Source organism: Lipophrys pholis (assembly GCF_963383615.2).
Source record: "Lipophrys pholis genome assembly, chromosome: 1".
Taxonomy (NCBI): domain Eukaryota; kingdom Metazoa; phylum Chordata; class Actinopteri; order Blenniiformes; family Blenniidae; genus Lipophrys; species Lipophrys pholis.
This window is the reverse complement of record NC_137635.1, coordinates 16877696-16893057: the sequence shown is the minus strand read 5'-3', so window position 1 is coordinate 16893057 and position 15362 is coordinate 16877696. Positions and strand designations below refer to the sequence as shown.

The window sequence follows — 15362 nt, the reverse complement described above, 5'->3', positions numbered from 1 at the left end:
TGCAGGTGAGCAGCTGTTGTTCAGGAAGCCATGTCCTGCAGCCAAAAGTGCAAAAAAAAAAAAGGGAGGAAAACAGATTTTATTACCGATGTGGGACTTTTTCCTGTCGCATCATTGAAATTAATCTCAGCTGTTGCTGTTGAGGAAGATGTGTGATATTATATACAATCGCATTTCTTTGCGCAGAAACCCCCCCCCCCCCCCCCCCCCCCCCAAACATTTTACTTTGGTCCTGCATCTTTGATATGTTGAAGTCGGTTGGTTTTGGCTCCTGGCCTTGTGCTCGCTTCGCCGAACACTGTAACTCTCTCAGCTTATGTTTTATTCAAACTCCAGTGGAGGTTTTTCGGTTCACATACTCTCGACTGACACTTCCAGAGGATTGAGACAGAAAGCAAAGGGGACCCACAGGTTTCCTGTAATGGCGAGACGTTGATTGGAACCGGCGGGCTTTGTCATCAGAGAAAATGACAGGTGTTCGATTACGGCGGCGCGGGTCCCGGGGCTCTTTACATCAGCCTCCTCATCCACTTTTGTTACCTTTGTGCTCTCCTTCTTTGATTTGGACGCTATTTGCTTTAGTTTTTCTTCAAACGTCTGTCTTTATTTTTACACCATTGCTATTCTCTGCCGCCGTTTCATTTTGCAAGGCAAACTGGTGGAGTCTATTAATAAACGTGTGTGTAAGAACAACTGAACAACGTTTGGAGGAAATCCATTTTCTTTTACGAGAATATCGGTGTCATTTTCACTTTTTAAAGTGGCTTTACTGTAGTGCTGGACATAACTCATTGGTATTTGAGTATTCCTATGAAATGACTAATGGCGATTTCAAAATAATTAGTTTTTAAAGGCTTGTTACTAGTTAGACTAGAGCTGTTTGCTCTCTCCATCGCTGTCTTCAGTGAAACATATTACTATTCATTTTTAACATAAATTGACCGAATTCACGTTCAACTGAAGCGTTTAATCGCACCGTCTTTGCCTTTTTTTGTCACAAACGTTTGGCATTTTAAGAATTTTCAATCTGTTCTTTTCTATTTACACGTCAACCTTTTGAAACGGAAACCAGTGCAGTCACATGCAGTTTTAGAGGACAGCGACTAAGCAGCTCTACTAATAACTTGTGGGCATAATTTCCTCCTGGATCCTCGCCCTTATCGCTTTTTATAAAGGTGACCGTGACGAGAAAAAACTCACAAAATAGGAATTTGCATGTTTTAACTTTGTGATAACCAAACTGTTAATGCCACGACGGGACTATACATGTTAGGAGAGAGAGCAACTTTCTTCATTTGGGTGCAAAAAAAGAAAAAGGAAAAAAAGAACTGCTTGTAGATATGACTCTGATATAACACACACACGTTTCAGATAGTCGCGGATACGTCGCACTCTGTGACCTTTTCGGCTTCAGTTTGAATGGTGTGTCGTTTAAGTGTATGCGACAGGCATAACAAATGAGACAAATGGGACATCAGAGGAGAGGGATGCTGCTGAGGCTGAGCACAGGAAGCTCTTCACATCTACACAAAACCTCCAGGTTCGAAGTAGCAGACAAATCATCACCGTTGAAGATTAGGACCGAATCTCCTCTATTAGCACATTGGCAAATATGTCTTAAACTTGATTTTACACCCGTGAGACCAGATTGAATGCTATGCTGTCCTAACCCCACTGCTCCTAAGAGGAGGGTAGGGCCATTCGGACTCAGATTAAGGCAGTTCCTCTGATTCCCTTGATATTTCCATTGCGATTTTTGTGGGTCTGCAGCGCCGCATCATGTAATAATGGTGCAATATGTAATAATGTAATACATTTTCAACTCATTATGTGACAACACCACATTTTCTAATAAACTTTGCAGCATTTTGTAATAACTTGTTACATATTGCAACAGTTGTTACTAAATGTGGGTGTTCTGCTCTTTTCTTAAAAAAATTATTATAATAATTTGGTGCATTATGTAATACATTTTGCCTTTTATCCGTATACATGGTTCTATGTTTAGTAATGAGAAAAAAAATTAAGATTCAGTTGGACTAGAATTATGCTGCCAACACAGCAATGGTAGAACTCAAGGCTCTAAATCAGGTTTGACTTTTTAGATCACCGACCATTGTAGCTGGTGGATTTCCAGTCAAGACGATCAGTATTTCCACCAGACATTTCTATTTTCTTGAAGAAAATGAAACCGGATTGTAAGTGCCTCTGGGTGCATTTAATCATTTAACCCACATTTTGTATTAACTGTCGCTATATGTAACAAGTTATTACTAAATTTCGCAAAATGTATGACAAAATGCATTTACATATTGCATCATTATTACATTATGCAGTGCTGCAGGGTCTTTCCAGGCTCATACGTGGTTCTAACGTTCCATGTACAAAGTCTGCTGGTGCTCCTGCTTAGAACCAGAGGTATCCACTGAGCAGCTCCCGACATGTAGGTTTGGCCACTCCATGTCTTGGTAGTCCTGGTTTGGACTTCTCATATTTATACCAGGAGTAATTGGGTTGCATTCTCTGTAACTGAAAAAGGTTTTTAAGAATGGAGGTAATTGACCTACCACTCAATCCCCAGCATGGAGGACCAGGGGATCACTCCTTGTCTGGTCTCTGTGCATCGACCTGTTCAGATTGGGTGACCCTGCTCGGAATATTAGTCTCCAGCCGACATGTCAGGATCTTGGGATCATGGAGACACGCAAATTGTCCCACCACGGTCAGGTGGGGATGCCTTCGGGACCTTTCTATGTGGGGTTTCAATGTTTTCCTTCCACTTCCTGCCAGTGTGGGTTCTGTTGTGGTCTAGCAACCTGTACAGGTTGTACCCTGCCAATAAATAAATATAGCCTTGATTGATGTGGAAGTAACAGATATGAAAGATGGACAGACATATCCTTTCTTTTCAGCTCACTTTCTTTGTTCAGGGTAATAAAAGATGTTTATTTGTGTTGTTTTTTGTATGTGTGTAGAGGGCTTGGCTGTTGGAGTGGCCTTTGGCGCAATAGGAAAGACTTCATCTGCTACCTTTGAGAGTGCCAGGTAAGGTATTATCAAGGCAGGTACACGCTTTTACAAATGAATCGATTTATCTTTTGGTTAACATATTTATTTTTAAAACCTCCATTTGAATGCTATGACTGGTTATAAAATAGTTGTTTTTTCAATTTAAAAAAAATACACCAAGTCACTTGAGATCTTCATTTAGTCAAATTAAGATTTATAAAGGGGATTCAATAGGGTTTGCCTCTGTGTGGTTGGGGTTACTGTAAGAATGTGTTCAGGTTTTCATACTGTGTGCTGCTGACAGCTAGTGGTCGTGTAGTAGAAGTGTCAGTACAGCTCAACCTCCCTCTTAATCCTGTACTAGAGCTCATGTGAGTGTAACACAGACACCTCGTTACTATGCTTTCGACTACACCTGACTTTAACCGTGACCTCTACCTGTGCAGTTTGCGATATGATTTTCGATGTAGAGAAATGGAGCAATCTACCTGTAAAGTCCAGACGGGAAACTGTGGATAGACATTATTGTTTTTATGATTTGAGTTTGTGTTCCCTTCTTACTGAAATGATTTACTTCCTTTTTTTTTTTTTTTTTTAAAGATCATTCTATATCAAGTGACAATCTCATATTTTTCAGGTAAAGCAGCTCACTTATGTTCCTCTCAACTCAAGGAATATCTCAATATTTCAGCAGCAAGTTGTATGTTACATTTTACACTCAAAATGTGGATTTTGTCCTCTTAAGAGTGCGTGTACACAATTCCAAGTTGAGCTGAAGACTATGTCAACAGTTTATTGCACGCTGCTGAGACCCAGTGGTCACATTTTGGAACTGCGGAAACTGTTGTTACTGTAGATTAGAATGAGATTGTTCTAAGGAAACACTGTGAATTAATTCAAAAGTCTTTACTTGGTTTGCTGCAAATTAAATTGATTGATGCTTTGTGTGTTTCTCAGGTAGTATGATCATTTTTGGATTCATTTTTATGGATAATGTTGTTAGTAGTTGTTTATACAGTTATTATAATACTGAGGAACAAATCCTGATTTTACAGCGGCTTTAATACAACTCTTATTTAACTCCATGAGGCCAGAGGAGAAGAACAAAATCAAGTCAAACCATTGTTAAGATGCAAGACAAAGTGTTTGTTTTATTTGCCTTTCAACAAAACAAGGCAGCCACAGGTAAGTGAGCAGAAACCAAGACCAGCAATGTAAGACGGAGGTTAAGCTTCTGACCGAAGTTCCTTTATTGGTCAAGGAAACATGAAAGCTGGAATGTAATGAAATTAACAAGGCAACAAAACCGTTTGTTCATCGTCCGTTAACATTGCTAACATCTGTAAAGAGGCATGAAATCAAAAGTCCAAACAGAATAAATGGCTAAAGTTTAATTCAAGTATAGCAATTGTTGTGTGTGTGTGTGGAGTAGTGGAATTAATTGTGATACGCCCGACGCTAGATACACAGATGGATATGAACACGGTCTTCTGTCCATCTTGCGCAATGCAATATGTATCAAGAGAGCTAACAGAGCGATACCACTGGATACCTGCGGGGGCAGTGTTGCTCATGTGCGAACTTGGAAAACTAACAGAATTGTTGGATTTCTTAGAGGAAAGACGAGAAGAAAAGCACATCTAAGACATTATCACACCTGGACATGAAGGTGAGAAGAAGCTATTAAAAAACATTTGGTAGAACCATCGATCTTCTATATTACACTGCCCTAAACATCATAACAGCAGCAGTTAGACTAAATGTGGCAGCCTTAGTCTGACAACTTCAGACTTCCCTCTGAACCTTTTTTTTTTCCATCGCAGCCTGTTTTTCTGACTCTCTGCACTTGGCTGATGCTAGTTCCTGATGTAAAATGGGCCATTTTGGTGCACGAGTGTTGGAATGTCTGCTTGTAAGTTTGAAAAAAAAGTATTTGCCCAAGAAACCCGCGGTTCAGCAAAGAGTGCCTCAACGACTTTGTCTTCGCGGACTTGTGTGACACAGTCATGTTCAAATTCAAGGACTCGTGGATGTCGAGAGGAACTCTCGCTCTCAGTGAAGATCACTCGACAATACCACTTTTCTCGCCGTAGGCAGACCCTGAAGCAAGGAATGTTTTCTGGAAAGATATGAAGAACAGTGAGTATGTACTCCTTGTATTTCCGAAGAAGGACGTTGGTCTGTTGCTGGTAGAGTCCTGCTGCTTGAATGGCTCTGGATCCATCCGCCCCCTGCAGTCGGGCCTCGTGGATCAACATCTGGGTGTGGAAAGCGGCCCCATTCACCCACTGCTTCAGAGACCGAGTGTTCATGTGTCCGTCCTTCAGCATGGAATTCTTTGCAAGTAGAGATAAATACACCGTTTCAGAGCATTGATACATATGGCCCAAGACTCCAAGGTCATTCTTAGGGTCATCTTTCAAATGCGGATAAAAGAACGTGGCTTATTTGCACCTTGAGCCTTGTGAGCTGGACACTAAGATCGGCCTCTATTTGCCGGGTCGAATCTAACTGAAGCTGCTGGTTCCCCAAGTTGATCCGGAGACGCTTTAGATACTCCTCCATCAGGTCTCGGACCTTCACAATAAGAGTGTTGAAAAGAACAGAATCTAAATCACTATGTTGGTTAAAAAGTGCAAAAAGACACACTTTTTTTTCCTTTTATATACTGTATAATGACCTTGTCTATGTCAGTCATGGAGCTACAACATATGTGAGTAGATTTTCTATGAATTTCCTCATTAGCCTTCATTCTCAAATCGAACATTTACTCGCTCCATGATCAACAGTGGACTCAAACGTTTGTTATTAACTGGTGGTTGTTTACTTTTGAGGGACGGAACTTTGACTTTGAGCCTCAGCGTTGTTCATGCTGACATGAGCCTGGGGCCAAAAAGAAAGCTGAACCCCACATGAACAATAAGCCCCAAATCAATCAGTCGGCTGACTTTGGTTTTTGGGGGAGAATCTTTGGCCTTTCCAATTATATTCTGTCGTGTGACAAACTGAAAAATACAGGTTTATGACTGCAAAGACCTAGTGGGAGATCTCACCTCTCGGACTTTCTCCTGTGCAAACACCCTGTCTATCATTTCCGCTGTTCCCAAGGTGTTTTTATCCATGGCCTTGCCAACGGCCTCCAAGATCAGGGAAATGACGAGAGCCCCCAGTCCCACAGCGTTAGGCACCATGGAAAAGCCACTCATTGCTTGGCCCACTCTTTCCACAGCACTTCCCACATCGATCAAATCCCCCTCGTACAAGGTCTGGTCTCTATAAACATTCAGCTCTTCTGTTGAGTTGAGTCCAGAGAATCTCTGCAGGGAACTGGGAGGAGATTTCACTTGGGTAAATGGATATTTTCAGGTTAAATACATTCAAATGAACATTAATTATACTGCTTTGACAAGTCTTCATGCAGATTCTGGTCAGAGAAAGTTAAATTTATTAGACGTGATGACAACAGATGTTTTTTTCCGGATTTTCTGTGCCAACTTGCCAGTCAATTCCAAAACCGTGCCAGTGGTCTGAAGACAACAGTACATCAGCATATCCGGTATAGTTGACTGGTTGCACTTCTGATGACGTTCCATGGCCCATGTTTATCTCTTCGTGTGGTCGTCATGGAAGAAACCAGAACATAAGAACCGTCCCGTCACCCAAAAAAAAGCCTTGTTGTACAACATGCTTTATTGAAAGAGCATACATTTCCAGTTAAGATTAAGAACCAGCGAAGTAACACACAATTCTTCTAACAAAGGCTACTCCAGCCGAGTGATGTTCCTCTGGTCTGTTTCACATGTTTATCGACGACCTGTCCAAATAGTATTGGAATCAGCTTACCTCAAGCAAAGCCTCCAAAAAACTAGTAGTGCTGGTTATTTTCTTCTGTCTGTCCCGTTACTTTTGTTAATTAATCAACCTAGAGTTTGAACAGTGTGTATTTAAGGTCCCATCGCACCAATGAAGAGATCTGTTGACATATCCGAGAGATAAGAGGACCGGCATGAAGAGATGAGCACTGTTAAAGTCCAAACGGGACTTCAATCTGATGTGACACACTGCGCTGACTGCTCATGTATTTCTTTTTTTTTTTTTGCCTTATTTGAAAGTTCTCCAAGTGTTCTGGAGCCAAATGCAGACTCTAATATGCCTCTTTTGATAGGTTTTCTGACTCTTGAATCTCTAGGATTAAAACTTTTCAGGTTTTCATAGAGACGGCCAGCTTGACAAAGTCATTGCCAGACTTAGACGTGAAAGGTGCCATTCTGGCGCACAAGACTTGGAATATTTTCCTGTACGTGTGGAAAAATATGTCCTCGCCCAGTCAAGCTGAGGTCTAGAAAACATGGCATCAACTATTCTCTTTCCTTCGACGCAGTCTCTTATCAGGTTCAAACACTTTTGGCAGTGGAGTAGAAGTCTGACTGACATCTCATGGCTGCATCGCGACACTGCAAAGAGAGGAAGACGTTCTCAGTTTCTTATTGATTTCTCTTTAAAGGTCTCGAGGAGCGACGTCAAGCCCAAACGAAATAATTGATATTGAATCGAACAAACGCAACAAGAGTGCTGTTCGGCAATTTCGTCACGGTTTCTGGTCACAAATAAAAGGAACTTTTGCTCACCCGTGCATCCAGATGATCAATTGTATGTTTCACTGACCAATGGTGTACCTTTATCAGTCAGTCATGCCGTGTGTGCATTGGTGCATATTGTTTATGTCTGTAACTCTTCGTTTTCTTTCAGAAATCAGCAGTTGACGCTGTGTTTTACAATAAAAGAAATGATAATCTTCTGACACTATGAAATGCAAATAGGAAAGAACCTTTTCAGTACAGAATGTTCGGTTCTATTCTGAATAAGCCAACATCCATAAAACACCACTCGCCACCAGCTCAATCTGCTTCACCTGGATTTCAGTGAAGAAATGATCTTGATTATTGCATTTTGTGGAGACGAGTGTTCAAAATGTTTCTGATCTTCTTGTTCAGGTTTGCTGACGATGTCCATGTTTCTCTTTCTGGTTCAATTCAAACTATTTGCACAAAAATGACTGGGTTGTACGTGGTGCTATGTAAATAAAGCTGAACTGAATTGAATTGAATTGTTTCACCAGAAATTTGGCCATTGGCATAGGAATCCAGAATTTCCCAGAAGGCCTGGCAGTCAGTCTGCCACTCCGGGGCGCGGGGGTGTCGACGTGGACAGCTTTCTGGTAGGAGGAGCCGTATCCTGCCGTGCGACTGCTGGACAGCAGTCCGCATGAGTTGTGGGCTTTTGCATTGAACGCCGCTTCCCCTCACCCCCTCACAGGTATGGCCAGCTGAGCGGGATGGTTGAACCTGTTGCCGGGCTGCTGGGCGCTTTCGCCGTCGTGTTGGCAGAACCTCTGTTGCCCTACGCATTGGCGTTCGCTGCCGGGGCGATGGTCTACGTGGTGGTGGATGACATTATTCCCGAAGCTCAAGTCAGGTGAGAGAGCGAAGCGGTCAACTGGATGATTATGAGCATGATGACTATATGTGCGGATCTGGCATTAGTAACTTGAGAGGGTATAGCAGCAGCAGCGAATCTTGACGATCACCTATAGAGATGTTTTTATATTGGTAGTTCTTTCTTCTACGTTTTAAGTGAAAACACGTCGTTTTTGCCTTCACGCGGCAACGTTTTAAAAAACGATGTCCGATTCGTGATGCTTTGGAGACCGCCATTGGCGTTTTTGTTCATTTCCTCAACACGTGTGCAGAAAAACGATTTGCCATGACCGTGGTGTGCATGCTCAGTAACTGTTCCAGAAAAGTTTGTCCCCTCCGTTTCCATGGAAACAAAGTCTGAGCACTTTGGTTTTCAATAAAGTGGCGTCTGTGGTGGCTCCGACTCCGAAAAAAACAAGACGACTTTTTATCCGTTTGATAATTCCTGACTCCAGCGGCACTGGGAAAGTTTAATCACTCCGATCAGTAAAAACAGAAGTTATCAGAAGTTTGGTTTGCATCTTCCTCTAACTCTGCACCAGCTGATTTTCTCCTTTACTGCTCCTTCTCTCCAGTGGAAACGGGAAGCTGGCCTCCTGGACCTCCATCCTGGGCTTCGTGGTGATGATGTCTCTAGATGTGGGGCTGGGTTGACTCCACCGCCGAACCCTCAGTGGCCGTGATCACATCACAATGATGCCGACCTCAGTTTTTCTGTTTGTTTGTTTTTTTTTGTTTTGTTTTTTTAAAGCGGACCAAATGAAGCGTTTCACTTTAGTCGGAGTCATCGCCACTTGAAGTCGTTCGCCGGGAATGTGGAACTGTTTTATGAAACAAGTTGTACGTGTGGGCATACTTGAACGTTTCTCTTTAGTTTAATTGAGGTGTGCAGTCGAAGAGCAGCTGACACGTTTTAAAAGAAAAATCAGATCTACAAAGCAGGTGATTGTCTTTATGAAAAACATACGTTTAAAAAGGTGAATGGGTGTGTTTTAGCCTGATTTTGTTTTTTTCCAGTTTTCTCATGGTGATACTTGAAAAGTCTATTCTTTGATGTTTACTGGTCTGGTTCTCCCGATGAATGATTCGATGTTGCCTTTTGAAAACGAGTGAAGCACAATGTGATTCATGCTGTACAAAACATGAAAATGAGACTTTTTGAAGCAACAGATTTCATACAATTATACTCATTAATTCCTCTAGACTGTGTGTTCTCGATAACAAAGCTATGAAGTAGCTGTTTCGGCTTTTTTTAAGTTTCCCGTTGATGTTTAAGTCTGTTAAATTAACAGGGGAATATTTAAGGTATTTATATAGTTAAAAAAAGAAAAACAGGTAGTTCTGTTTTCGTATTTACCTGAAGACGAGATGGCGTCTTAAAAACTGAGAATTTAAAAGAAAATAAACGTTAATCCTGCATCAAAAGCAGAACAGACAATGTTTTTTAAGCTCACACTCCGGGTTTAAAAGCACCGATTCTGCCTATTTGAGTCCCAACATCATTTTCTTTGTTTTTAAAGTCAAAGAGCTTTGTGACTGCTTAAAATGGAGCAGACAGCTCTTCTATAACACTGAAAACCAAGACCCCGTGCAGTGTCTTCCTGCTGCAGGGGGACTACCATGAACACAAGGACACGTTCGGTGTTCATACGTTTAATGTTACGGCTGAAGCATGAGTCAAACAATGAGAAAACGCAAAAAGTCATGAAAGCACGTGAACCAAAGACGTGAAAACAACGTAAAAGAAGCGATTCTCTCATCTATAGAACAGTGAGTGGGGTTGGCTTGTATTGCAGGAAGTTAAGGAGACTCGTTGGCATTTCCAGCTGGTCGATGCAGTGGATCTTGTTGATCTGCTTGAGGTATCTTCGCACAGCGAGTCGGCACTGGGAAGTCAAGGCTTTTGGAGTCCCTGCAAAAAAAAAAGTTTTTTAATTGATGGGTGATTAAGTACCAAAACAAGCATTTGATAACATTGATGCAAAGCTTCACTCAATAAAAATGACATCCTGTTTATAGCTTTGTGTGTGTAGGTCGGGGAGTCCCGTGTGGCTCTTCAGCCCCATACAGCTTTAATAAAAAATACACATAAATTAGCTTTTTCATCTAAAAGGAATCTTGTGTTTTGGTTAAAGGTAATGTTGTCGTTAAGACCGAGTCAAGATGAAGACCAGAACGTCACAAGACCAAGACTTCAGAGTCCAAAACGGTCTCCAGGACTGCAGCACAAGCAAAAGCTACTTTTTTCATGGTTTCATGTTGTTTCTTTGAGTTGGTTTTTCATTGAACAATCTTTTGGATATTTAAATGGAAACTGATGAGGTTGCAACTTGTACTGAAATGACAGGCGAGTTCTCTGTCCTTTCCCAACTTTAAACTTTAGAAGTCGCACTCATATTCTTGAAAAACATCTATTAAAACTAAATGTAACACGTGATGAAAACCAATTGAAAAAGCTATCGCATAGTAGTAGAGTATGCAGTTAAAATGAAATAGAGCTATTTACTCCCAGCTTTGAGAATCGGTGAACAGGGTCTTTCACTACCTCTCTCCCGCAGAAGCAGCTCCACGGCCTCGTTCTGCTTGGTGGACTTCTCGATGATCAGCGTAGGGAGGTAGACGTTGGCGCCGAAGTCGATCAGGAGCTGGATGTACTCCACCCCGCAGCCGTGCCTCAGGCACATCTCCAGCACAGTTTTAGGCTGCTTGATGGACCCCAGCAGCTTGGCGTCCAAGCAGTTGTAGTCCGGGTCGGCCCCGAACAGGAGCAGCAGCTTGAAGCACTCCATGTGTCCGTAGACGGCGGCCAGGTACAGCGGTCCGCTGGACACCCGGGCACCGCAGGTCCAGAGCAGGACTTTGGAGCGCGCGTTGGCCTCGGCTCCGTGCTTCAGCAGCTGCTTCAGGATCTCGGCGTCGCCCTCCCGGGCGGCGGTGAGGACCGGGGAGCAGTTGTTGGACGGGCTCCCATCGGGATCGGCGCCGGCTCTCAGCAGCGTTAAGACGCATTCCAGATATTTCCCGCGGACGGCCGCAAACAGGGGTGTCTGGGCTTTGACGTCAATGCAGTCCACGAGGGCGCCGTGGGCTAGCAGGACCTGCAGGCAGCTGAGGTGACCTTTGGACACGGCGGCGTGCAGCGGCGTGCCCGCGATGCCCCAGCCGCCTCTGCAGTTGATGACCTTCTTGTAGATTTCCTGGCAGAGCATCTCATCCAGGAGTCTGTCATTGTTTTGTAGCACTGCCTGTCTGAGCTGGGAGATTTCACTGCTTCTTTCTTCCTCCTCAGAAGTCCTCAGCTGGAGCATGAAACCTACAAGAAAGTGGGAATAACGACAGATTCGGGTGCTTGGGTTAGTTACTGCTGAGAGATTAACACTACTACTCAACTTCTTTTTTTAAATGAGTGTAGTTAAATTAGCCCAATATTTCGACTCCAAACGTAATTGACAATATTTAACATGTGTGTCAAGAATAAAGTCAGCAATACGAAAGAGAACGCCCAAATCTAGGCCTTTCCATGCACGCCAAACCTCACTCATAATATCGCCAATTTAATATTCGATTACGTATCTACTCGAATCTGCACCAGAATCACCACAAAAATCCGTTCGATGTTACAAATCAATACATTAGGAGAAATCCGGCGTAGAAATACAAACCAACATTGGTTATTTTCTTCATGTTTCCTTCCTTCCTTCGCGTCACAACAAACACGGCGTCACCGACAAGAGCTAATAACGAGGAAAACACGCTTACATTCAGCTCAAACTCATCCTCACATTCAATTATAAAGCAGTAATCCACAGTTCACGCACCTGGACAAATGTTTCCTTTCTTTTAAACGAGTTGCTTCATGAAGAAGAAGCTATTTCTTTCTGTTTTTGTCGGCGTTATTTTTCATTATCAAGCAGTCGCCATCAGTGGCGTCCTTCTACTTCTACGGCCTGTGTTGGCCTGAACCGGCTCTGCTGTCCCTCGCGGTCAAAACCTGAAACTGCAGGGAGGAGCTGTGTAACAACCAGTAATGTAATCAACATTAATAATGCAATAATCAGCAATAATGTAATTACTAGAAAATCAAAAAAAAAAATTGGGTGCCTACCTCTCGTTTAATCTCCTCAATGAGGTGTCTCTCTCATTCACTAGTCTGATAATATTTTTTGGCAGTTGTTTGCGATTTATTTGGGAACGGAATTAGGAACAATCTAAGAATTAGAAATAACAATTACTTTGAATAGAAAATTGCAATGAATATCTTTACTTATTTGTGGAGGTTGGATTAGCTCCATTTCTGGGCAGGATTAAGGAGATCTGCCACATTGTGTATAATCCTGAAAGTGTGTGAATCTCTTCAGTGGTTTGTTGTCACCTACATGGCTGCAAAGTTCTGCCAGTTAAAAAAGATTCCATTCAGTGTTTTGGTTTTTCTGCAGGTCTCTCTTTCAAGTCAGTTCCATCTCTTTCAGACTTTTACATCAATTTTCTTTTTTGCATCATTCATGGATCATATCCAGTGATTGATGCACACAAATGGATCATTGCCTTTTTGTTATTTCCTTTTTGTCTCGGTTCAAATCAGACTGATGTGCTTTAAAAAACAACAACACTTTTTTAACTAAACCTGAACAAGTGATTTCAGATTTTAGTTTTTATAATTTGGATCCCTATTACCATTGAAAGCCTCATAATTCCCACAAATTAAATAGGCCCATAAGCACGCAAGCGATTAGGATCCAAACAGCGCAAACCTCTCAACAGTTTTCCGCAGCACACATTGTCCACTTGCTTTAACTGGCCCCCCAAAAATACCTGAAATTATTCATTCAATACATCTGAAAACTATAAATTCAGAACTTGAAAAACGTGTAATTGCTCTTGAGATGAAGTTAATTTCTCCTTTTTGGCCACATCTCTTGCTCTTGGGAGTGAAAATGCGTCTGGTGAAGGAAAGTACAATAGTTTCCATAGCAACAGACGGACAATTTCACCTTATTTTCAGCTTTATCTGTCCCCTCTCCAGGCAACCCAGATGGCATCCCCTCCTTTAGCACCACCTCTGTTTCTCTGCGTGTGCGTCACCGGGCCTTTGTTTGACCGGGTCTCGGCGTTGGTGCTGGGACGACAGCTTGTGGAAACGTAGCAGGGGAAGCTTCTTTCAAAGTCTGAATTCACCACAATTCCCACCCCCCAGTAGAGACGGAGCCATCTTTTAATAAAGAAGCAACAAAGTGCAGCCAAACAAGGAACTCAGGGACTTGTTTCTCACTGTCAGAACTCGTCTCTCTGCTTCCCGTCTGATCAAGTCCACCCGCTTCCATTGAGCGCCAGGGGTTTTACAACATGGTAATGAGCAGCGCCGGCCTCCTCTGTCCACTCTGCTTCTATGGCTGTTGCTGAGAGACAAAGTAGAAGTCACCCAGGCGCTCCAATAGAAGCGACAAGAGGCCTTTATAACCACGATGCCACCATAACTCATTGTGTGCTTGCAGCAGGCGTTCAGTAGGAGGCCAGTGTGAACAGAAGCCGCAGCGCTGGGTTTGGAATAAGACGGCCTGAAGGTGATGCTTAAACAAACTTGTACCAGAACATAGAGAAGGACTAGACGGTCCTGAAGCAACAACGATTTGAGGAGTGCGTTTAATTCCACTGAAGAGAACATGATTAGTCCAACAAGATGACGGGTACGTTCGCATCCCGAACAAAGGCACTACTATGGATCGTCTGTACGGTTTGGATCAGCACAGGTGGAGGTGAGATGCTACATTTTGTATTGGATTATACATTAAAAAGTGAATATGTTCGAATTTGCCATTGAAAGGAGTGTAGAGAAAAGGCATTTCCTTCCGTCTGTAAAATCAGTTTAGTTTTTTCGTTTATCTTGTAAAATCATTGAAAGTGGCCCTGAGTTCTACCTGTTTTCAATCAGTCGGGGAACATAATGCTTTTGTCACCTATGAATCTTTTTTTTCTCATAAAATGAGCTTTAGAATACATTCTTGTGCAGAGTTTGCATGTTTTCACTGTGTGTGCTTCACATTTTCCTGGGCCACTTTTTCAGTTACAACTGACAGATTAATCCTTGCCCTCATTTTAACCCTTTATGTGGTACTCATTGAAACTCTTGGAAATACTATGATTTAACCTTCTTGTTGTTGAATAGTTCAACTTTTTTTTTTCCAGATAATGACCATAATTAAATGCTGTTTTTATTAGGTTATTAGTTGACCAAAATAATACATCAGTCATGTTCACAAGTTTAAAAATCCCTGAAATTGTGGACAGATTTGACTTTTTTCACAATGGCTAGGTAAATTCATACATCATTCATCGCAGTAGAAGGCATTTGTCAGCGAGGCTCGATCATATTCTTTTTATTTAAAACATGTTTTTGGATTTTATTTGATCCATGTGGCTTTGTGTGATCATTCCTGCTAAAGGTACGGAGTGACTACTCGTGGGTCAATTGCTTTAAGAAGAAATTAGAAGTGACTGAAGACGGTCTCTTGCTCCATAAATGACTGAGAGTGTGTCTATAATGATCATTAGCATTTCATTCTAGCAACAATATGGTTACCCATGCTGCATATTTTCCTTCATGTAAGGAAAAAAAAACCAAAATTAACATCGTTTCGAGATTATTTTTGGGACTGTAAATTGACTTTCATTGGCTTTATACTGGCAGCTCATTTTGATTGCCGTCTTTCAGAGTCCTGTCCAAAAGGTGCTCGGGTCCACTTGTCCAGCCTGCGATGCTATTGGCTTTCTCAGACGACCTCATCATGGACTGAAGCACGCGAATCCTGCTCAGAAACTCATGGAGGGAATCTGGTGTCTCTGGCTGAGGGTGTCAAACTGCAAGATTTCCTCCTCAAC

The 15362-nt window shown here is 42.3% G+C and overlaps 4 protein-coding genes across 6 annotated transcripts in view; 2 read left to right on the top strand and 2 right to left on the bottom strand.

The window, feature by feature from the left end:
- The window catches only part of slc39a11 (solute carrier family 39, member 11), a 116000-nt gene extending 105870 nt beyond the window's left edge, over positions 1 to 10130 (top strand). For both annotated transcript variants that reach the window (XM_080462486.1, XM_080462485.1), the window contains exons 7-10: positions 2976 to 3045; positions 8129 to 8227; positions 8326 to 8484; positions 9062 to 10130. In XM_080462486.1, the coding sequence (XP_080318612.1) occupies positions 2976 to 3045; positions 8129 to 8227; positions 8326 to 8484; positions 9062 to 9140 (407 nt within the window). In that variant the 3' untranslated portion in view covers positions 9141 to 10130. The remainder of the gene's footprint in view (positions 1 to 2975; positions 3046 to 8128; positions 8228 to 8325; positions 8485 to 9061) is intronic.
- LOC308109127 (uncharacterized protein) lies at positions 4137 to 6971 on the bottom strand. Its single transcript, XM_080462505.1, has 5 exons — positions 6853 to 6971; positions 6509 to 6617; positions 6063 to 6336; positions 5464 to 5586; positions 4137 to 5345 (listed from the first exon to the last, which is right to left on the bottom strand). Exons 2-5 carry the CDS (start codon positions 6607 to 6609, stop codon positions 4866 to 4868), a joined length of 978 nt encoding a protein of 325 aa, XP_080318631.1. The 5' UTR covers positions 6610 to 6617; positions 6853 to 6971; the 3' UTR covers positions 4137 to 4865.
- LOC308109135 (ankyrin repeat and SOCS box protein 12-like) lies at positions 10126 to 12456 on the bottom strand. Of its 2 annotated transcripts, XM_080462519.1 has the most exons (4): positions 12305 to 12456; positions 12153 to 12220; positions 11032 to 11799; positions 10126 to 10398 (listed from the first exon to the last, which is right to left on the bottom strand). In XM_080462519.1, the coding sequence occupies exons 3-4, from the start codon at positions 11792 to 11794 to the stop codon at positions 10247 to 10249; spliced, it is 915 nt and encodes a 304-aa protein (XP_080318645.1). In that variant the 5' UTR covers positions 11795 to 11799; positions 12153 to 12220; positions 12305 to 12456; the 3' UTR covers positions 10126 to 10246. The 2 variants fall into 2 exon arrangements, with proteins under 2 accessions (XP_080318645.1, XP_080318644.1); XM_080462518.1 differs by lacking the exon at positions 12153 to 12220 and having other exon boundaries at positions 12305 to 12445.
- A 1745-nt stretch (positions 12457 to 14201) lies between these two features.
- The window catches only part of pkd1b (polycystic kidney disease 1b), a gene marked incomplete at both ends in the record, with an annotated part of 30318 nt that continues 29157 nt past the window's right edge, over positions 14202 to 15362 (top strand). The window contains one exon of the mRNA XM_080481558.1: positions 14202 to 14239. Coding sequence (XP_080337684.1) covers positions 14202 to 14239 — 38 coding nt within the window. The remainder of the gene's footprint in view (positions 14240 to 15362) is intronic.

Coding starts and splice junctions, on each gene's coding strand:
- LOC308109127 (XM_080462505.1), bottom strand. CDS start 6,609: ATGGGCCATGGAACGTCATCAGAAGTGCAACCAGTCAACTATACCGGA. Junction 5,587..6,062: donor CACAGGAGAAAGTCCGAGAG/GTGAGATCTCCC, acceptor CTTATTGTGAAG/GTCCGAGACCTGATGGAGGA. Junction 5,346..5,463: donor TCCAGCTCACAAGGCTCAAG/GTGCAAATAAGC, acceptor CTACTTGCAAAG/AATTCCATGCTGAAGGACGG.
- LOC308109135 (XM_080462519.1), bottom strand. CDS start 11,794: ATGCTCCAGCTGAGGACTTCTGAGGAGGAAGAAAGAAGCAGTGAAATC. Junction 10,399..11,031: donor GCTGCTTCTGCGGGAGAGAG/GTAGTGAAAGAC, acceptor TTTTTTTTGCAG/GGACTCCAAAAGCCTTGACT.